The sequence below is a fragment of the Tauraco erythrolophus genome, chromosome 4 (assembly GCF_009769465.1).
Source record: "Tauraco erythrolophus isolate bTauEry1 chromosome 4, bTauEry1.pri, whole genome shotgun sequence".
NCBI lineage: Eukaryota > Metazoa > Chordata > Aves > Musophagiformes > Musophagidae > Tauraco > Tauraco erythrolophus.
The window spans coordinates 62,817,173-62,839,720 of NC_141468.1; the positions used below are offsets into that span (position 1 = coordinate 62,817,173).

The 22,548-nt window shown below is 43.4% G+C and overlaps 1 protein-coding gene across 4 annotated transcripts in view; it reads right to left on the reverse strand.

The window, feature by feature from the left end:
- ABTB3 (ankyrin repeat and BTB domain containing 3) overlaps nt 1–22,548 on the reverse strand; it is a 177,788-nt gene that overhangs the window by 20,588 nt on the left and 134,652 nt on the right. For 3 of the 4 annotated variants that reach the window (XM_086610271.1, XM_086610269.1, XM_086610268.1), the window contains 7 exons: nt 14,146–14,311; nt 10,693–10,782; nt 7,437–7,538; nt 6,237–6,330; nt 5,992–6,127; nt 4,146–4,366; nt 2,549–2,727 (listed from right to left, as the gene is read on the reverse strand). In XM_086610271.1, the coding sequence (XP_086466397.1) occupies nt 2,549–2,727; nt 4,146–4,366; nt 5,992–6,127; nt 6,237–6,330; nt 7,437–7,538; nt 10,693–10,782; nt 14,146–14,311 (988 nt within the window). Of the gene's footprint in view, nt 1–2,548; nt 2,728–4,145; nt 4,367–5,421; nt 5,446–5,991; nt 6,128–6,236; nt 6,331–7,436; nt 7,539–10,692; nt 10,783–14,145; nt 14,312–22,548 lie in introns of all 4 variants that reach the window. The other variant, XM_086610270.1, reaches the window with a different exon arrangement.

Consider the following 22,548-nt stretch of genomic DNA (forward strand, 5'->3'; position numbering starts at 1 on the left):
TGTTCGTAAAAGGGAGGACGAGACCTTCTTTCACGTCTCAACTCATTAATATTTGTAAATTGTTCTGAGATTATGGGATAGTTGGAACTATTTATAGGAATGCAAAATGCCATTTCTATTAGGTGCAAGTTGCCATGCAATTAAAATATACTGAGCATCACAATATGCAGCAAATGGCACACCTTGTTTTACATCAGCCAAGAAATGCTAAGTGGCTCTGTGCTTCCTAGTTGCTTATTGTATTCTTTTTGCCCTGAAAAACTCATTAAGGAAATGTACTGGGCCAGGCTGTGCTGTTTAGCAAGAGCTGTAATCTCTCTCGAAGTTCCCAGCCCACAGGGAAAAGGATGTCTGTGCGAGCAAATCAAACTCCGCTCCCCACAGCTCTACGAGATGCAGAGGTTTGCAATTTGCTGTCCAAAGAGAAGGATACGAACCACAGTTATGGCCCTTCTGCACATCTTGAAGGAGACTTCCATTCTGTGGGTGTATATAAAGAACACCCTCTGCTCTTAGCCCTTCCAGGGAAGGGGAACAGAAGATCCTTTGAATCTCAGCTTTCCTTGGCTGCCTTCTACAGAGTGACCAGGGAAAACTTTTATTGGCTCATTCTCCTACAATTGAATTAATTTTGATTCCTTCCAAAGGGTTGCATAGAGTCAGTCCTCATTTCTGTCTGGGAGAGCTTTGTGAAAGGCCGTTTAGATGAGACCGCTGCAATAACTCATGCCATTTGCAGACAATTTGTAAACCCTTACAAGTGTCTCAGAATGATTCATTACTTTTCTAGGAATATGAAGCAGTGTATGTGTGTGTGTGTTCGTGAATATGCATGCTCATGAAGAGTGAAGACAGGCAGCTGCAGCTCCCCTAGGCCCAGAGGCAGGAATAAAGATCAGCACAGACTTCATCGTTCGTCGTGCAGGGTTTTTCATGGTATTTCAGTTGTTTCACTGCTCCACATTTAAGGTTTTAAGTGAACCCAAAGCAGAAGGCAGCAGTCTTATTTGTTTCTGTGTCTCCTACAAGAGACTCTGGAAGACTCAGTCTACCATGTCCCAAAGGTATAATCCTATGTAAACAACTTATTCTAATGATGATCATTGGCTTTGGCTTCAGCCACCCAGGAGAAGGGCAATTAAAGCCACCTCGCATCCTAGATTACAAGGCCTAAACTTAATCTCCGTTAAGTTTTCAATACGATTAGTTTCATATCAGCTTTCAAACCAAACAGCACCTTGCTGGTAGTTTCTGGATGAACACACATTAACCCAAGTGAGTCCAGAACAAGTAATCTACAAATCCTAGGATTTGGAATGATTTCCTAAAAGCTATCTCAAATATTCTCCATAAATACCCATAGAATACAAACTAATCCCAAAGGAAAGGCTCGTGGGAGCAAAAATCAGAACAATTGCTGGAACAAATGTTCAGGATTCGCTTGGGATTCTAGTCCAAGCCCTCTTTTGCAGCAGGATACAAGAAATAAATCCATGTAGGCTTTCCCTAGCTGCACTAAGTCTGGAACCTTGTAGTATTGAGCACCAGAACCTCCTGTTCCCTTTTCACATTATTTAGGTTATTGCTGCAAGTGCTAAAAACTATTTGCTCCTTGCCATTACACATAGAGTCAGGTGAGAAATGTTACTTATTTCCCAATTAAACAATTAGAAGACCAACATGTATTGTGGTGCATGAGAAAAAGAAAGCTATCAAATCCTTTTGATGCTTTTCATCACTAAAATGATTTTCTGGTAAAAGTAAAGTTGACTGGGCGTTCCTTGGGAGTAACTGACTGTCAAGGGGACCAGTAGAGAAAAGACTGTTGGTAGTAACGAGTTTTAAAAGCAAGTATCCAGCCTTCACTAGGTAAGACATTTTCCCCTCCCTGCCTGCCTCATGATCATCCCCTTTGCTATTATACTTGCATATCCAGTTGTACCTCCCTCAAAAGGTTTTGTTAGTCTGATTTGTCTGGCTAAGAAAATGTCAGTTGAAAGAATAAATCTGGGAGGCTGCAAGTACAAACACTCACATAGAAGATTTACAAAAAATTATCCTGTTGTGTGCTTGTAGAAACCAGTCTCCCCAGAAGTTTGAGTCCAAATCCCACATGAAGGGAAGAGAAAGTCATGTGAGAGGTTAAAGAAATCCAAAGCAAACATGAATATTAGCTTTGTTGTACAGTCCTGTAAAACAAGCTGGGTAAAGTTACTTTTTGAGTTGGTTTGGTTATCAACATCTCTTGCTGTACTGCAGTGACCCTTTTGACTTTAATTTCACCACCATGCATCAGCTTCTGTTGTCTCTCCAGCTTATTGTTAGCATCAGATTTAAGCTGTTCTAGCAGGAGATGTGATTAGCTTGTGTGTTTTTAACCCATGCTTTCACAGTGAAAAAGACTTGAGATACAAAATCCAAATAATAATAATAATCCTGTACAGTCTAAACAAGCTTTGGGACAGCTAGGCAAAAATAATGTTTCAAGCTTTCGGTCTTGCGGGATGGGAAGGAGGCTGATTTCTTTAAAACGCATAATTTATCCTACCTTGCTGGCTTTCAGTATCTCAAACATCAGAGGCAACCCTTGTGTGATGAGCTCCTCTGTGTACTCTTCTTCCTGAATGGACTTGAATTCCTTTAGCAGGCACTGGATCAGGGGTCGTCGGTGCTGCTGGAAGGATGTACGCAAGGACTCCAGCCATGTATGCAGTGTCCAGGGAACACCTATGGACGGAGGACAGAGCTCACTCCCAGCTTCAGAGAAGGATGTGCCCTTCTGCTTTTTCACCTTTAGTTACGTTCATCTTAAGATTTTAAGCAAAAACTGCCAAATAACCCTAGAAATCAAATTCCTATTTATCTCTGATTGAGAAAGCTGGTGGTTAGCAGGACATCCCAGACCTAATGCATAGAGGCTCTCCTCCAAGTGCTAAGAGAAGACTGTGGTCTCTCTGCTCATCTAGCCTTCAGCTTCTCTGTTGAGACTGCCAATTTGTGGTAATTGCTGTGGTGCTCTGTGATGCAAAAGCCTTTTGGAAACTAGATTTACGCTAGCTCATTTGTTTGAATGCGGCCCTGGAGAGCCATTAAATGGTAAAAAAAATTATTTTGGTCACTACCCACCTGGAATCAAACTGGTGGTCTTCAGATTAAAACTTTCTTTAAGCGCTACCCCACATCCTCTCCTGATCATTACTACTTTCCCTGAGCAGCACTGGGCAAGTTAAGCAGATCAGCCTTTTCAAGTGGTTTGTTGTGGCAGAACCACTCTCCAGGAACTTAAAGGGAACTGCTTCCATGCACTGAGCGAGAAAGCACACAGAGCTAATGTACCTCGGCAGGCTCTAGGCTGGAGACGACCTAGTTTCTGCTCTTGCAGAACAGAGTAGGAGGAAACGCAAGCCCGGCACTTGGCTACAAAAGGTTTTTCCTTCTTCTTCAGCAAATGTGCAGCACCTGGAGAACAGGCCCATCGGTCTCCTCTCCCGCATCGCTTGGTGCTTTGCCTGCTTAGCTCGCCTGGTGAGCCTGGTGACCACTGCATGCCCTGACTCATGCTGGATGTCTCCAGGGCTGGGATGGTGCACCTGACAGAGGCATGCCGGGCACCTGGGTCTCTCTGAACGCAGGTTAGAGTCCAGACCGACTCCACTCCATGCTGCCCAACTACTCTCTCTACAGGCAGGAGCGACTTCCCAGCAGTCTGGTATGATGTTCAAGCCCTACATCGGCACAGTTAGCTCACCAAGAAGCCAGTTCCCTGCTCCTGCTCTGCGAGGCTCACAAATCTCAGAAAAGAAAGATGTTTTAATGGTGGAGTGCAAAAGAGGAGCTGTTGGAGGTGGCCTCTGGGAGCTGAACACTGCCTCAGAGCCTTAGCTAACGCTCTGCCAAGCAGAGGTGAAGATGGCTGCTGGTGGAAACCACTCTGTCCTGCAGAAAAGTGTCAATGGTCCCCGACTGGGGTATGCTGTGGAGACAAAACGGGCTGGGAACCTGCAAGATCTCCCATCACCTTCTTCTTCCACAGGAACTGAGGAAGATGCAACTGTGGTTGGTTTAAACAACAGCCCATCAAGAGAGACATGTTTCTTACAGTGGTCCCTCCCCAGAGGGAGAGAAGAAGGGGTGCCAGGACTGACCTATGCTCCGTATGTCAATGGTCACATCCACGTAGCCGTGCTCGGCGCTGTGGTACATGGCCTCCTTCAGGGCTTTCAGCTTGGCCTTGCTGTTGCGGCTGGCGCAGAGTGGAGCTGCTGCTGAGTCGGGCAAGTCTGTCCCCTCGGCCAGGATCTCCTCCAGTGACAGAATATCACTCTTCTCCTTCTCTGGCTGAGCAAGCAGCTTACGAAAGACATTCCTGTCAATCACAGCACAACAGAGAGAGGGAAAGAGAGGGTGGGAGAACGGAGTCAGTGGGTTGGCTTGCTTTGTGCCCAAGATACTTGCTGTGACATGGCAAGTTAGGACAGCTATCCAGGAGATTACTCCAATTAATGGCAGGACCAGCTGAGAGCAGACACACCATCTGCACAGCCACGTCTGCGAGATGCTGCTGTCATGACAGGAACCGTACAGGTGTCACACGAGTGGCAGCACCTCGTGAGAACAGAGATCCATGAGCTAAACATGACCCTCCCATGACTCAAGACTTCTTCCCACAATCAGGGAAGGCTGAGGCGCCTCTGGGCAAGCCTCAGGACTTCCACCATGGAGGCCACTTGAGAAGGGAGCTACCTGGAGCTACCGAAAGCACCACCACTCGATTAACACTCAAAGCAGTCTGGGAAAGCTGGAGCAGCTAGACATTCAACAAGGCCAGTCAGGGCAGGTTCAAGCACATCTGGGACTACTTTGCAAAGTCACTGATCCAGTTGGGCCATCAAATAGCAAAGCCCAAACTCAGAGACTTGGTGCCCTCAGGTTCGCACCTTATCGGTCTCAACAGAGTTGCTCTTGGTTTTGCAGCTGTGCGAAGAGAAACCAGGGTGGCCCCCATCCCACCTCCCTTGTGCTCTGACACCCTTCCTGCACCTGCTCAGACCCCACCATGGGCTGGCAGCAGAGTATGTCATGTCCCAAATAAATTTAGGGCAGAGAGGGAAGGAGGAGGGAGGGTGCGTGTGCGGTATATGGGTAGGAAAGTAAAAGCCAGGGTCCGCGACACGCACAGCCAGCAGCCGAGCCAAGGAGAGCCCCAGGTCCTCCTTGGGCACATGGCGCTCACACCGGCTGGCAGCAAGGCTGGAGCAGTGGACACGAGACTCCAATAACCAAACTCTCCTCTCCGTCCCAGGGATCCCTCGCAGGCTCCAGATCTGCAGCGTTGCACGAACCTGCCCTGGCATGCCGTTAGCATGTTGTTAGACTGGCAGCTCATCTCTAAGCAAACAGACTGTAGGTACCGTCTCTAACCTGTATCTATGTTCCTCTGGATGGCTACAATCAGAAAAGTAGGAATGTGAAGATCACAATACTAATCCATTACACTGCAGTCAACTCCTGAGTGTTGCAAGATCATGCATGCCAGGTGCTCATTTCATTACTTTTTTTTTTTTTTTTTTACATACAACGTTAAGGCACACAGGACTTTACAGTAAACACAGATGCAGAAATTCTGTTCAATGACAATTAAGGCTGCAGCAGTACAGACACAATCCACCCCAAACCTGACACAAAGAAATTCAGAAGGAAAGTCTTTGGCATTCCTTTCTGCCATCACATCAGCTGCCATTTAACAACCATTGCATTGCAACACACCACAAAGGGTCCCTTTCCTTTTTTTTTTTTCTTTTCATCAGCTATCAAAAAGCAGCTTGTACCACCAACTGGTTAAATTCGCATGCTAGCAAAAAGCCTTACATCTCTGCTCAGTTGGTGGCATGTTCAACTGTTCATGCAGAACTTTCACCCATCTGCTCAAACCAGACGCCCAGGCGAAAAATAAGCACTTGAAGGATGCCACTAGACTTGTTCCCACTCTACCTGTGTCCATGTGCAGCAGCCTGACTGAAAGAGTTCATGTCACCTTGTGGAGTCATGGAAATGCCGTTCCTGTACATTGTTCCTATCATGGGGTCAGCTCCTCGCTCCAACAGCAAACTGACCAGTTCAAAATTTCCTGCAAGTCAAGAGATGCACTTTTACTTCATTCAAAATCCAGTATTTGCTCACCTAAACCACAGATCCCGATTGAAGGATTTATTATAGTGAGACGAGAAAGTCCTTACCAGCAGCTGCTGCCAACTGTAAAGGAGTTTCAGAGTAGTTTTCCTCTCCATGCTCCAAAGAACCTTCTACCTTTGCTCCAGCATCCAGCAACAGCTAGAAAGAAAATTCACCATTTAAAGCAACTGGGGGTATCAGTGTTCTCAGAGTTCATGAACAGTGACAAATGAGAGTCTAATGCTTCCTGTTATCTGCAAACCAGATACGATGGAGACAAGTGACATGCAAATTCTGCCCATTTTTTTCATAGAGGCAAATTGATTCCTTTTTTCGCTCATTTTACACTGCCAGACACCAGGAGCACTAGTGTCCAACTTTAGAGCCAAAAAAGTGTAACTCAGTGTTCCCGAATGGGAAATGGGGTAAGGTCAGTGTTAGGAAGTAATGCGCAGAAGATGGAAGTACTGAAAATTAGCCCAACAAGCATCCTTCCTTCACAGCCTTCTAGAAGTTCAGCACCACCCTAAAATGGATCGGATTTCAATTGCCTCCATCTTTTATATAAAGACATGGCCAAAAGAAAGGTAATTCTTAAGAACCAATTGCAGCAATGAGTCCAAAAGCTGTGATCTCCATCGGGGACACTTTGCGCGTAAATAACAACAACGCTGAAAACAAAAGTGGCCAAATAGAGTAGGATGGAGCCTGCGCTCCAGCCCTCTCTTGGCCATTTCTGTCTTGAGGCCTTCACAGGTTTGGTGCTTCACAGACACAGCTGTTTTGAAGAATAAACCTTCTCGACTTTTGAGATGCCAAAGCACAGAATCAGCATATCCCACACAACACCTCGCTGGTGTAAGGAAAGCGAGTGCTTCTCCCCTTTGCAGCAGCACAAGGGCTGCTGTCCACCTCTCCCCCACCGTGGCAGCGGTTTTGTGTTTGCTAGAATATTATAGTGTAAGAAAGCGTAATGAATGAATAAACAAACATATAAAACAAGTGGTCAGGAAGGAGCACAAGGAGTTGTCAGACTTTCTTTGGTGCAACTTTGCTTTAAAATTGTCCTATTTAAACCTCATATTGGTTAAGGTTTGAATACCATATTCGTTATATAATAGGTCTATTATATATCAGTACACTCTAGAAGAAGCAGAAGTAACCAATATGAGTATGACAAGATGATACTGGTTTGAGATGGATGTAATTAGAACTGAAGAGGAGAAACAAAAGAATGAGATGCAGGTAGGGAAATACAATAATACCTGAACTACAGGAATATGTCCATGCAACACAGCAAATGTCAGAGCTGTCCAATGGCGGGTCTCAGGGTGGACGGATGGGTATTTATGAGCAGTACTGACAACCTACAAACAAATTAAAGTTATTTTTTTAAAGAGTAATAAAATTCAACCTGCCTGAAAGCCAGGCATGTGAGGGAGTAAGTGAAATAGAAAACCTGGGAAAGGTGCTTTATAAAATGATTGGCTTCTTTTTTTTTCCTGCAAAAATTTTCTCAGTGTTAAAACTGTTCATGCTGATTTGACAGCTTGAATAGAGTTCATACCAAATGAAGTCTTTTTACCAACTACTGTAGCTCCATCTAAACCACTGTCCACCAGATACTTTTGCACAAGGTCAAAAACATCCACAGCTGGTTACAGCAGCACACACTGGGGAAGCAGGGACAGATCAGGACGCTTACAGCTAAGGACTGCTCCCACTGACTTCTTCAGATCATGTATCAACAGCCCTGGCTCTTAGGATTGCTCCAGGCCCAAAGAAATTCTTTCCACATAAATGAGTGTGACTTTTGTCACTGCCATCCAGAAAGACACATCACAAGTCCTACCCTAAGAGTTCTCAGATGTGCTTCCAGGCTCCTCCTCTCTCACCAGAGTTTAAGAGACAGCTGAGAAGTGATGGGACAGCACGGCATTTCAGAGGTGTTTTAAGAAAACTCCTTTTTACTGCCTTCTCCTGTCTCAGTTGAGTTAAAAGAGCAGGGTGGTGACTGTCAAAAGAGATGCAAACTATATCCTTAGAAAACAAAGTGGCATTTTTCACATTGCTCCTTCCACTTTCTATGCTTTAGTGCCTGGTGCCTCTAATGTAGACATTGAGGAAGATGAATAACCACTCTTTGCTTCAGCTCTCCTGTCTTAAAGATGGGAGTATTAATATTGATGAGGTTCACAGAGATGGTAAAATCTAATGAACGTTTGCAATCCGAGACTGCACACTCGGATGGTGTGTGATGCTAAAATTCAAAATCTTATTACTGATGTTCAGAGGAAGACTAAAATCAGAGTAAAAGATGCATCATCTCTCTGTCTCGTCAGCCAGCTATGCTTTCACTACCTTGTCTGAAGTACTTCAGCCCACGTAGGGGAGCAGGGCCAGTCATTAAATGCCCGGTTGCATTAGCAGCTCACATTTCCAAGCGCCACATGCAGCGTTTTGCTAGAAGAACATGACCAGGCCCTCAGTCCCAAGGTCAGGGATGAGGGCAAAATCTGCAGAGCCCATGCAGATCCCGCAGCTTGCCAGAGGAGTGGATCTGCACCAGCACCTGGCTGTTATCGCCCAGATTTGCCAGAGAGCGAGCTTGAAGAGCAACAGGAGAAGCGTGCCGGTGTCTAAGCACAGGCACGGGGCCTCTTTGGGTCGGGGTTTGCTCAGAAGGAAGAGGATCAAGCAGCTCAAGCCTTGGGGTTTAGGCCAGGGAGCAAGAGAAGCAGAGGGTGAGGATGGTCAGGGTCGTGGTTCAGTGAACGCATCCAGCTTCTCCTCAAGCACTGAACCCACTGCTGTTTGGGGCAGCCTGTGGCAAGCGGCAAAGAAAATTAAGTCATTTTAACTCCTTTGCTCCTTTATTTTGTTTAGACTTCTTTCCAGTTGACATGGTGTTTGCAAGACCTGTGTTTGACTGGGCTTTTAAGGCCTCAGTTGAGATTTACTGAGCTGCTACAGGTCCCACTGACTCCAGAACAAATTGCAGCTTCTCAGCACATCTGGAAATGAGTCCATTTTTGTTAAAGATGGGCAATCAAAAAGGGAGGCACCCAGCATTTGAGGCTACTTTTGGAAACACACATATATATATAAAACTGATTTGCAAAGTGAACGGGGGAAAATGATGCAGGCACCTGACAGTATTTATTTTTGTTCATGGTTGATTTGCCTTTTTTTTTCTGTAATAGCCCAATTTGCACAGTTGGTTGTGGTGTGCACAAATCATCTTATAATTGCACACCATAATTATTCACAGTTCTTGTCTCAAAGTGTTTTCATTTGATTTTAGAGCAAACACTCTACAGAAATGAATCAGGGAGGTTCACATTCCTCACTGGAGCTGTTCTCTCAGACGTCAGCAGTTTCAGGAAGACAAAACTGTTTAAATTTGCATTTGGTTCAAGTCTGGAAGATTACTGGAACAATTGGGAGGACTGCTCCTAATGAAAACTTGTCCTAGGAACCGAATAAAGCCATCTCACTTCTGAGCCACAGGCAGGGTTAAAGTAGATGAGTCTCCAGTCTTTGGTGTGCCTATCGAGAATGCTAACAAGGGTTCAAGTATTCAATTATTGCCAGCTCTTGAGGGTGATGTGCTTGAATTTAGGGAACTGAAATCATCAGCTGATTTCACATAAGTCACCAAACAGCAATCAGATAGTAACGACTATCAGTCTCTTACAGGTGACATCCATTTCTACTTTTAAATTAGATTTTTTAAAAGTGCAAAATGTCTGGCTGAAAGCAGTGACTACAATTTATCAGCTCGATCAAGTCCAAACAGAACAGATGGAACACAGATAAGTGAAGCAGACAGCTTAATTTACTCATGACCTCAACAAATTGAAACTGGAATCATTAACAAATAATTATTTCGCGGATTTTCAAACGGCTCTTTAAAAATGTACATACCTGCATTGCATAGAGTCAGACCACAATCTGTTTGGTGGACAGATTGTGTAAGTTTGTGATATGCATTCATCAAAGAGATGTTTATATTCCGGAAGCTTCAAGCTCCTCATTCACCCGTTTTTAGCCTACGGCACTTTGTAAAACAAAACAGTGGAACCTACATTGCACTTGTGTGCAGGGAATGTTTACCTGGAACATCTCAATGCATAGAAGTGCTCAAGCTTTGGCAGGTTATCAGATGGGTATTTCTTTTACTCTCTTCATTCTAACTTAGCTGAGATTCAGGGAGTCCTTCAAATATCATTAGAACTTTACTCCTTGTTACTGCTAATGCCTGTATTCATTTGCAGCATGCAAATACAACTAAATCAATATTACCTGTGGGTAAGTCCGATGACTTGACCCCTTCTGTGCAGTGAATCCCAATGTTAACCTAATGCAGTTTGATTTCACTATTCAAGTGGTGCCGTCCAGGATAAGATAAATTTATTTTATTTTTAATTCTTCGCATTTTCCCTCCGCTACAGTGTCAGGGGGTAGTTTAGTATGTAAACAAATAACAGAACAAAGATACAACCAACAAAAAGTCCTCACCTCAGCATTCAGATCTGCTCCAGCATCTAGCAGCATCTGCACCATAGCCTCATCACCCCTGACACAAGCATACATCAGTGGAGTCATGCCCTAGTCATTTTTTGGAGTTAAAAAACAAAGGAATTGACAAATTTAACACAGAACTCTCTTTGATTTTTTAAAACAATTATTTCAGTATATATAATCAAAACTAACAGCATGTATTTAAAAAAAGCCATTACCTCTGTTACAGACATGCCCCTCAGACTAGCAAAAGCCAACCATTTTTGTAAAATCTCCGTTTTTGTTGTCACTTGTGTTGACTGTTGTGGTTTTTTTTTTGATGTTGTCCTCGGCATCCTCAGCATGGCAAGTGAAACTAAGCTTGTCAGCCTCACCTCCACCTTCATATACCAAACTGATCATCTTTGTCTTTGAGGTCCCAGTAGAGAAAAGTTTTTATCAAAGCAATCGTATTTTCACTGGTATTTTAAAAAGACAATAATTCTATTCAGTTTTCTATGATCACAGTTTCATAAAGTCTAGCTTTTTAATTACTGAAAGAGCCTCTAAAAATATCCCAAGCTCCTCTTAAGATAGGTTAGATTCGAGCACAGCTTTTTCAACACAGATACCGTGAGGAGCTGGAAATGCAAAGGCTTTGTATAGCACTCTCTAGCAAACAAGGACTTAATTTTAAATGAAATGCCATACAGCACTGTTGCAAGTTGCTGGCTCTAGGAAAACATGGCCCCGTTTGGAGGAAAAGTAGATTAAGTGACCCTTCACTATAGAACCATCACAATGCAATTTGTATTAATCTGAAGTACCTGCTGCGGTTGATCACCATTTCCCTTAAGATAAGTATTACTGTGGCTGTGGTAATGAGTCCACATGAAACCATGAAAAAATCCTTAAATCTACCGTAAATTATAACAGAAAAAGCTTCTTATTAAATACAGTAGGGGGTGTTGATCAACAGCCACCAGTTGTTTTGCAATAAATCTATTCCAGCACACAGCTACGTCTGATGCATGTTTATAGCCTGCCTCGAGGTCCCCCGATAAATTTGCTGGCAGATGATAGCCCGTTTACTGTTTAACCTGAGCGCTGCTGCGAAGTGAAATTATTTTCAGAGAAACTGGAGGTGCCCAGCATGGCCAGACACAGATACATGACACTGCCCTTCCTAGCAAGAGCCCAGCACCACTGTTTCTGCTCAACGACCCCGTTTTTCCTGTTTGCATGCAGGGCTAAAGCTAGTGGGTGCTTATGTATGGAAGGGCTGCCCTTGTAGAGAAAATATAAATTAAGGTTTGTCCCTGCAAGGTACTTACAGCCCCCTTGAAACACATTGAGCATCTCACAAGATCAAATCTGCAGCGTACTTACGGAGGCATAGAGGAAGGGAATAGGCATGTGGGGCCTCGTGCCATTAGTAAGAAAAAACAAGCTCGCCCCAGGCAAGGAGAGTTCTTGGGCAACTTGAAGTTACTTGCAAAGAGAATTTGAAACTACTTCAGCTACAGTCAGTGGCAAAACATTTCCTTTGGCAGTCAATAAACACTACAGGAACAAACAGGACCATGAGAATTACAAAAAATTGTGTTTGTGCCTTGAAACATGGGGACGGGATGGCGACTTGAAATTAAACACACATTCCTTCGACAGTTATTTCAATTTCTGTACGTGGCGTCGTTTGATCATTAAATGAAGTGTTTAGCACAAGTTGTCTAATCAGATCTGAATAAAAGAATTTGAAAGCCTCAAGCTGTGGCTCTCCCCTGCAAGATACAGCACATGGGCAGCCATGGTGAGGAACCCTGTAGCAATGCCCAGAGTAAAGGGTCTGTCTGGGGACCACATGGGCTATTTTGGCCCTGCTGAAGCTGAAGAAGGACTTACCACTGACTAAAAGGGGCCCAGAATGTCCTGCAGTACAGGGCTTTAAAGAGTTAATGAGGTTTCTAACCTGCCCTCCCCTGCACTGCTATCCCTGCTGCTTTTGCCTCTGCAGCATCCTCAGCCCCCTCTCTGCATGGGAGAGGAATGGGTTTTTAATGAGCCCATCATTAGTGTTCGACACACACAGAGAAACATGGTAACAACATGTACAATTAATGCAAAGGGCTTTTGGCAAAATAAAAAATGGCTCTTTTTCTTTCAGCCTTGTATCACTTAGGGCTCTGTCCTGCAAGATGTGGGATTCCACAAGACGTGGGATGTTTGATCCAGCGAAGCATTTAAGCACAGGCTTAACTTTCACTCAAATAGGATGTAAGCATCTGTTCAGAGTTAAGCATATGATTAGGTACTTTGATAAATCAAACCAGAATGTTCCCAGGTTTCAGCCTGAAGGACAGAGGAAATACGCTGTGAAAAGTTTCCAGATTCAGAGTAACTAAAAATAATAATAATTTTAAAAAGTATCATGTATGAACCTTGGAATGAGCTCTCCAATACAATTTTTGGGGGAGGAGTACTGCTCTCTTCTAAACCTCTTCTTAAACAGATCTACAACATTGACTCACACTGAAGCTCCTGAGCAGCAACATAACCCACACTCCCACAGCAGCTTTCATCTCAGAGGGCCTAAACCAGCTTACAACCCTGCTCCTGTCCCAAGTGACCACCTCAGGGGTGGCAGCCACCTGCCTCTTGCCAAAGGGAATGTCACAGCTCTAGGAACATGCAGTAACACTTTCATCAGTGGCACCACAAAATTCAGAGAACTCCGTTTCAAAAGGAAATGTTAATATCCATGGTCATTGTTTCCCTCTGGGAAGGGGGAACCACCTGTGTGAGCATCACAGTCCAACAGACTGCTGCCAGTAGGCAGCCACAGAGGCAGGTTTATCCCCAGACACAACCATCAGTCTCGTGGAGATGTAACTTCAGGGAAATTTAGGCTCCTTAGTCAGCTGACGTTTGCCCCAGTGACGAAAGGAGTGGTAACATTGCAGAGAGACTTTCATGTCTGAAAGGTCAATTCAAATTGGACTCGATTAAAGACTGCCAGTGATTAACCGTTTCCTGCTGAGGTTTAGTGGTCCACGTGATGTGCATTGCAGATCTCAGGGCAGTGTTCAGTGGAAGGATGTTCACCTCACAAAGCCCTGCCCCGCACCACTGTTCACGGCACTGAATAATCAGTTTTAAGTATTCAGATCAAAGCTAAGCTCTTCTCAGGATCTCCTTCCAGCTTCAGCCAATGAAGTTCACTGTTAAGAAGACTTAAGGGGATGCATTGGCCCTCATGCTGACTTAACCTCAGTACCAACAAACCAATACAACTTGAAAAGACCAAACTTAATGTGGATGCTCACATGGCAGTGCTTTAACTTAATGAAAAGTAATGCAGGGAAAGAATTACGGTCCTGTCTATGTTTAGCTGAAATGTGGGCTCATTTTCTGTGATAAGCAGGCAAAACTCTCACATTTTACAGTTGCTTCTTTACGTTTCTGTATTGTTACCTGTTCACTCATGCTGTTAATCCCATCCGGCCCCAGCAAGGATATGGCTTGTTTAACCAGATCCGTTCGGCCACAGTTGAGCATCCGGAAACCCAGGTCCTGCTTGAACTTCGCTTCAGTGGCAACTGCATCCAGTTTCCGAGATGCACAAAAACAGTCGTCGATTCTGTGGATGTGAGAAATAAACTCCCTCAGAGTACAATCAGAGGACAGACCTCACTGTCTCTAGGAAAATGATACTTTGCCCTGCCTTTGAAGGATGCAGGTCATGTACATACTCATTCTCCTTTGACCTGTGTGTTTCAAGGGAAGCGCTGAATGGGAAATGCTAATGCAAGCTAATGGAGATTGCCCTTGGTCTATCTTTCATGGGACAAGTTATACATTTTATAAAAAATTGGGCAAAAAAAGTACAGTTTTCACTTGATTTTGTTTCCCTGTTTAAGCAATCCACAACACATTCTCACCCCAAGTTGTCTCTCTGCAAGGCAAGGTCATCCAGTCCCCCTGCTCTCTGAAAAGCTTCAGTGGCTTCAGGAAGCTTTGAACTTACATCAAATGGATGTATAATCATTGACAATACAAGAAAGAGAAAATAATGTCACTCCAAACACCTTCAACGATCTTACCAGCTCGGCCCTGTAACGGGGAAGCCTTTTTGGAGCAGAAAGTGCAAGTCACAGAAGCACAGACTGGCTGAGGTTGGAAGGGACCTCTGGAGGTCATCTGGTCCAACCCTCCTGCTCAAGCAGGGTCACCTGCAGACAAGCACGGTAGCAGGCGATCAGGGAGGAGAAGGCAATCTTGCCAGGCAATCGTGGCGAAACACCACAAATCCTTGCTGGCTGTGCGTAACGGATGGCATGTCATTCTTTTAAGGTCTTATTCAAAAGATCCCCAAATTGTAAAATGCTCAAGGTATCCATTTCAAATGGAAGAAAGGCTAGGAGTTATTTTGTCAAGATGTGAATCTACAGCTCCAGAGAGAGCCAGGCAGTTCCAATCTGATGTTTATCCAACTCAGTTTCATCTTATTAAAAGACAGATTTGCTTTTCTTTCATGCTGAGAAGTGTCTGGGGCAGAGGGTGGAGTCCAAATCCACAATGCTTTTGGTGTGAACTTGGATAAAGGACTGTTTGGATCACTTTCATTCTCCAAAAATGCTAGGTCAGAAAACGAGGGGCTACTTATGACTGAAAAACAAAACAAAGATCAAGAGTGAAAAAGTCAAGCATACATCAAATATTTAGTTTCTATTTCATATGTTAAAAAATGCAGCAAACCAAAAGAAAAATGTAAACAGTGCATTGCTATCATTTAAATTTCTTCTTCAAAGTGCTTTATCAGAGCTTTATAAAATACATAACACTGCTTAATATTTTACAGCAATATGCAATGAATATGCCGTTTATATAGAAGCAGTAGTATGTAGTAATAGCTACGACTCTTCCTCTTTCAACAGAGGAAGGAAAGTGAGATGGAAAATAGAAAGTATTTTGATCAAAGCTTCTGCAGCACTTAGTACTGAAACCGGCATCTGAGCTCAAGCTCGCTCTCTGCCACGCTGGGCCCCAACCAGTCTGGAAGACAACAGATGTTTTGTTGATGTTCATTCTACGTGCTCAGTTTGGGTTTTGACTGCTAAAAAGTTGATGCCCTAAGAATGGAAATAAGGTATGCTTGGAGTATCATTACTCAAGGGAACGAACATGACACTTCACCACAACAGTATGCTGCAAGATTAATGCACAACACTCGGTCACAATAAATATACCATAACAGCAATAACACATTCTGCACCAGTAATATTCCTACAACAGAGATGAGGAAAGCAATGCATAGCAAGGCTGGGTCTTCTGCAGTAGTTTCTGAGCACATTTAAGGACAAAGCAAAACCAGCACAGATATGCAGGGCTGAGCTCAATGACACCAAGATCCACGGGAGCAATTGCAGCTTTAACACGTTCACACCGTATGGCACATTTCTGACACAAGAGCTAAAGCAACATTTGGTACTTGTTACCCCCATAGCATAAGACGCTATAGATCATCTGTGCACTCCTTTAACGCATTGGCACAGATAAAGCATGCTCAGAAGTTAGGTGCTGGGAGTTTTGGTGCATGGAGACAAAGTCTGGACCTCCCAGCTGCAGCTGGTCATTTACAGATGACTCTGGGCCGAAAATGAGGTGGCTCCTCAGCAAAGTGCAGCTATGGAAAGATCTAGACAGCCTCTGAGGACTGCAGAGGTGTCAGCCACTATGAATCACTGCCTGTGTTGAGCCACTGCTTCATCATTTGTACTGAAGTATGTAACATACACTCTGAATAAAATGGGTCAAACTCAGTGCTGGCAGAAACAGGCAGAGCTTCGCTGACATTAGCCCGGCTTGGCACACGCAAAACGCTAGTTGATGATCTCCTCTTTAAAAAAAGCCAGATTTTGACCTGGGTTGCACACTCACCCAAGGGAAGAAGGAGGAACAAGAACCTATCTCACCTATTCTGTACGGGCTGCCCAGATGTCTACTCTGGCATGGGTTCAGAAATTACTTACTTCTCCATAAGTAACTCCTCCATGAGTTGGCTCTGGTCCCCTAAAAGTACATTGGTTCACCTGCTTATAGCCAAGGAAGGGGACTCATTAACTACTGATGATATTGGGTATGAGTAAATTAGTACTCCTCAATCAAATGAGGGGATAACAGTCTTGGAACAAGAGCTCTGGGATGCTACAGCTGTACAAATACTGCAACCATAACACGGATGAAGAGGAGTGCAGGCGCTGCAAGGCTGCTGAGCAGAACTGATGAAACGTGATCTAGACTAAGTACCACAAAGCAACAAACCACGACTTAGTGCCATTACCACTTGCCCACTGCCTTGTTATACCTCAAAAAAGATCTATTGCGAATGAGTTACAGCCCTGATTTATGGGACATAGCTAAGGAAACTATACGGCAAAATTTGACATAGATCATTGCAGGTGCCGCCACTGTCATATGCTGACTAATACAATGGGTAATGATCAAATGGTGTAGTTTAATAAAACAAGAGCTTGATGCAAGGGAAAGGAATGGAGGATACTTGAGAAGAGAAAGTGTAGCAATGTCTCAAAAAGCCAGAGAGATGAATGAGTTAAGGAAAAGGAGATTTAACGTGTAAGGAAAAGGAGATTTAACGTGTACAGATAAAAAACAGTGAAGAGAGTGATCAAAAATGATCAGGAACTACAAGTACAGAAAAGGAGAACACAGCATCACTTTTAACAGTGGAGAAAGCCAACTGGGAAGACAGTACAGCAGACAGACTGAGCAGTTGCATTTCAAAATGAAAACTGAAAAATCAAAAAAACCCATCCCCGAATCCATAAAAAATCAAGCCTAAGCCACCACAGCACTGCATTTACTCCTAAATCTTTTTTCATACCATTGACTGCATAATGTTGATGCCAGCAGGAACAGAGGGTCTCTGCTCCATATTATACTGTACAAGGGGATGCTGCTCCATCACAGACACCATCCAGAATCACAAACATTAAAAGACGCAAGATAAAAAAGGAGGAAGGGAGCTGGCACCCAGGCTTGACTCACTCAAGATTTCCTAAGTTTGTACTGCAACAAATACACTGACAAGCTATGAAGAGGTGGGAAAGGGATGAGAAGAAGCTTGGAAAATAAGGTTGACAAGGAACGGTTAAGTCAGCTAAATATACAGGGTTACTCTTTAGAGCTGTGAAACTGTGCCTGCAAAGCACGGGAAGCCAGTGTAAGCGCAAACAGAGCCAGAAACCTCCCCAGCTGTGCAGTCAGTTCACGGCCCTTTGGCCAGAAAGTTTTTGTGATCTTTCCAATCCCACAGGAGGCCGACAGCGGGACATTCCCTCCAAGGCCATCTTGGTTTGTTGCCAGATTCTGCCAGCTGCAAGCAGTCACACAAGTTGTCCTCTCCCCAAGACCTCACCCTGCAGAAAAGGTGCTTTTTCATGGAAGGGGCCGAGAAGGCTGATGGGAGGAGCAGAAGAGCAAGGCGCCAGTGCTCTTCTCTCCCTCCTCTCCCTGGGGACAGTCTCAGGATGGGAGGACATCACCACCGCGGATATAACTGGGTCAGGTGAACTTTGAGGTCCCTGAGAGATGATACAGTGACAGAGGTAGGACTGCCCAGCATCCTTCAAGTGTGATAGCCTCTCTCAAAAGGCTGAGCCCATTCTGGATTCGCCTGCTTAGCAACCTGTGGGGTTGGGCAGGCTCCTTGGCCCCACCACCTCTGTACACACGCTCCCACTCCCAGAACTGAGAAGTAATATGCTTGAACTAATAACACACACTGATCATAGTCCTCGTGCTCAAAAGCAAATCCACCCCCCTAATTCAGGAGTTCAATCACACAGCCTGTAAACTCCCTAATGAGTCCCTCCCTACCTTGAATTGAGCAAACAATTGCCCTTATCAGCAAGAAGAAAATTAAAAACAGGTGAAATATTCTTGATTTTCTATTTGTAGAAAAGCTGCGACCACATTTTTTAACTTAGAATGCAATCCAATTTTCTCCAAGTCCTCTTTTTAATTCCTCACAGATATTGCTTCCACAGCAGTTATCTTCAAGATCATTACAGTGTTGCCACTGCACATAATTAACTTTATCGTGGCTTTATATGGGGGATGCCATGGTAACATTAATTATTTGCAAATGGTCACTGTCCAATGCTGCATGGTGACCACGACACTCTATCGTACTCCAAATACTCAAACCTCTGAAAGGAGTCAAAGATAATTTTCTTCATTTATAATGGGTCCTAGCAGTGCAGTAAATTATTTTTATATTTTCCCAAACTCACATTATGAAAACATAATGCAGTACTTCTACAGCAACAGTTTAAATGCAAGGGTTTTGTTTTTTCATTTTCTCTCGGACTGGCTAAGAGAGGGTCTGTGCGGATCTTTATAATAAATTACTCATGGATTGAATACATTAGGGAAAACGGATGATTCAAAGGCAAAGTGTTTCCATCGTAACTGGTAGACACAGCAGCGCTCTCATTACGTACCTTTTTAATTATTTGTTCTTTGGGGGGGGGGGGGGTTATTGCTATGGTCAGTAGTAGACAACTAAAAAAAAAAAGGCAACCCTCTGTAAATGTTACCAAAAAGAGTAGGAACATCCTAATTGTGTTCTAAGTTCTATGTGCTGGCATAGCACACTAATAGTTGATTTAAAATAAATGGAGTGCAGACTTTGCTGAGCAGCAGGAGAAATGCTCCCCTCCACTGAAAGGAACAGATCATCATCCTGATAGCCAAACCTTGTTTGTCCACCTGGGACTCAATCGCTAGCCCTTTCAATTAAAAGAATGATAATCTACTAATTAATTCCATCTTTTTAGCTCTGTGTTTAGTTTATTCAGTCTGTCTCTGTCCTAAATATGAATGAGGTCTTGAGTCAGAAATTAGAGTTTAGCTGGTTGGAAATCTGGAAGGAGTCATATTTTAGCCAGCGATATACATGCATTTGCAATGCTGAATTTCTCGGGGTCAGGGATCACAGTTTTGATCTGGGTACGCACAGCCCATAGCACAAAAGGGTCCTGTTCCTTGCCTGGGGCTCTTCAGTGAGACTACAGACACAAATGGCAATAGCAGACAATTTGATTTAAATTTGTGAGCACTCTCTTTTCTAATGTGGTGCTTTAAAAGGGACTATAATGCTGATATTAATAGGACTACCATACACATACTATATTGAGACAATTATTTGCATTTTCAGTTTTGGAGAGAGGGAAACTTCAGCACAAACACGTTGATCAAAGTGAGAAGAGCTCTACTTTTTAAAGCAGACATAAAATATCTCCATTTACTTTAATCAAGAGCCAAATTAAGACACGAAAATAAAAATACTCCAGATACTTAGTAGCCAACATCCTATTCTGATAAAACACCTGAGAATACATTGGTTACAGATACTGGATAATACATTAGAAAAGTGATGTGATTCCCAACCGGAGACCCAAATCTATATTTCAAAACACTCTTAATATTACAGTCCCATGTATATAGGCCAGGAACCATGTTCGAAATTGAATCTGACTTCAGATTTTGAACAAGACCAACATATCATAGGAAAATTTGGGTATAGATTCATCTTGCATAGTAAATAGATAGCACAAGTCTTCACTAATGAGTGGAAGACAGTATGTTATCTGCATCCTCATTATTGGATTCAGGAATGTATATAGAGACAGAGCACATGAAACACCAATGAACTTGCTCGCAATGGAAAAAAACCCAAGAAGGCTGGATCCTGAAGCCTGTAAAAATACAAGTGTGTTCTGTTCTAAAGTGAAGGAGAACATAAGGGCAAGATCCTTCTCTTTAGCAATTTTTTTATTACGCTTGTCTTCAAGGAGCCAGTTTGGCAGGAGAAGTTAAGATTCACCTCAGGAAACCCGGGTTCTACTTTTTAAGTAATAAAATCTCCTTCATCCACTGGCACCATCTGCCCCATGGGACTGCTGGATTTTGTCAAGTAGCTTGTTTGCCACCACTCGCTGGTTTGGCATTTTTGTGTCTAATTACAGCAATAGCTACGGCTGGTGTTAAAGGATTAGTGAAAATTTGTAGGGAGAACAAGGACATTCAAGGGGCTAGGTGAACACCAACCACCCCTACATAAAAGTTAAATAGCAGAATTTCTTAGCAATATTCCTCTCTCTCTTTCTCTCTCCAGAAACTCAGCCCCTTACCCAGCACGTTTTAAGGGAGAGCAAAGAGCAGTAGAAATATTTTTCTGCCTTCAAATCTCTCTTTATTAAAGTCTATTTATATTTTCATGCTCTAGTACAAGCACAGGATTTCCATAAATAAAACATTAAATGCAACTCTTCCTCTTTCACTTTCAAGTCAGAACTGCTTATGTGTAGTATAGTGTTAAGATTACACGGCAAATGGTATAGACTGCTCAGAAAAAACAAAATAGCACATCTTTCCTTTGCATTGCTGTATTTTTCCCTTTCCACAGTTTTAAGAAAACTCTCTAGCAGGAGCCAAGGATGATCCCATGTTAAATAAGCTTCACTCTTGAGGTTGATAATCCTGTTTTCCTAGAGAGCCTTCATTTAAGAGGGATGGTCCTAGACAGAACAGCAGACTTAGGTATTCTCAGACCAAGGCTAATTGGAAATTAGGACTGATTTTAAGTTACAGACAGGTTTTCAAAGGCACTCAGACACCTTTCTGGGTGGGAGCTGTAGATGCAACTTGTGGAGCCCTGGGTGAGGCTGTGAAGGGGCAGTGGCTGTGGGAGCATATGGGACTGGAGGGTTAATAAAAGCCATCCCTTGGATCCATCTACACTTTCAGATGAACTTACTCATGACCTGTTAACATCCACATATTCTTGTGTCCGCACTGCCCTTTAAATACAGTGTATTTTTCCTTCAGCGGTGTTTTCTCCTGACGTATTTCTAGAGAAAAGCCACGTGTTCCCTCAGCACCCACTTTGCTCAGCTGAATAAGCCCCTTTCTTCTAGCCTTCCTCCATAAGAACATTTTGTCAAAACTCAAATCACCCCAGCCCATTTCTCTGTACCTGTTCCAATGTGAATATTTTCTTGACCTGGACACAGGATTTGCGATTCCACATCACTTCCTACCACCTCCATGTACAGAGGCACCAGTATTTTCCTGCTTCTACTGGAAATACCTCTCTCGATGCATCCTCAAAATGCATGTGCTATTTTCATGGCTAAGAGAAAAGCCACTTTTGTGGTTCACATTCATTCTGAGATGAAGTACTGCACCACAGTCTTTACCACCCCCTTTCCAATACTCAGCTCGCAATATAGTATATATTATACTGCATACATAGTGTATATGTTACACATACACTGCAGTATGCACTTTTTTCATTAATCTCCATGTGTTTGCCTTCCATTTGTGGAAAATTGCATTTCATCCCATTTCTTTTGTCCCAGCCCTCAAGGTCATCCACTTTTTCCTGGATGATTTCCCAAACATCCTGTGTCAGGACAATGCCTCTCAGCATCGTGGCATCAGCAAATTTTAACTTCGTGAGCACATTGCTCAGCTTTGTGCCAAAACCCTTTCTGAAAATTAAAAGAGACCGTTTTTTAAGATACAGAGCTGAAGATCTCTGTTTGTAACCCAACTGCAGCCAACCCAGCTCTTGCCACCTCTCTTGAAGCCAGCCCCTGATTGCTTTCCAACTCCTTTACTAATCTCCATCTTCTCCATCCTAACTAATAGCGCCCTGCATGGACTGCATCAAATCGTTCACTCAAGTCCAAATAGATGAAATCTACTGAATTTCCTTGAGGCAGAAAATCAGTTATCTTATCAAAAAGTTATTAGATTAGTCTAGCAAGATCTATCTTTAGAAAATCT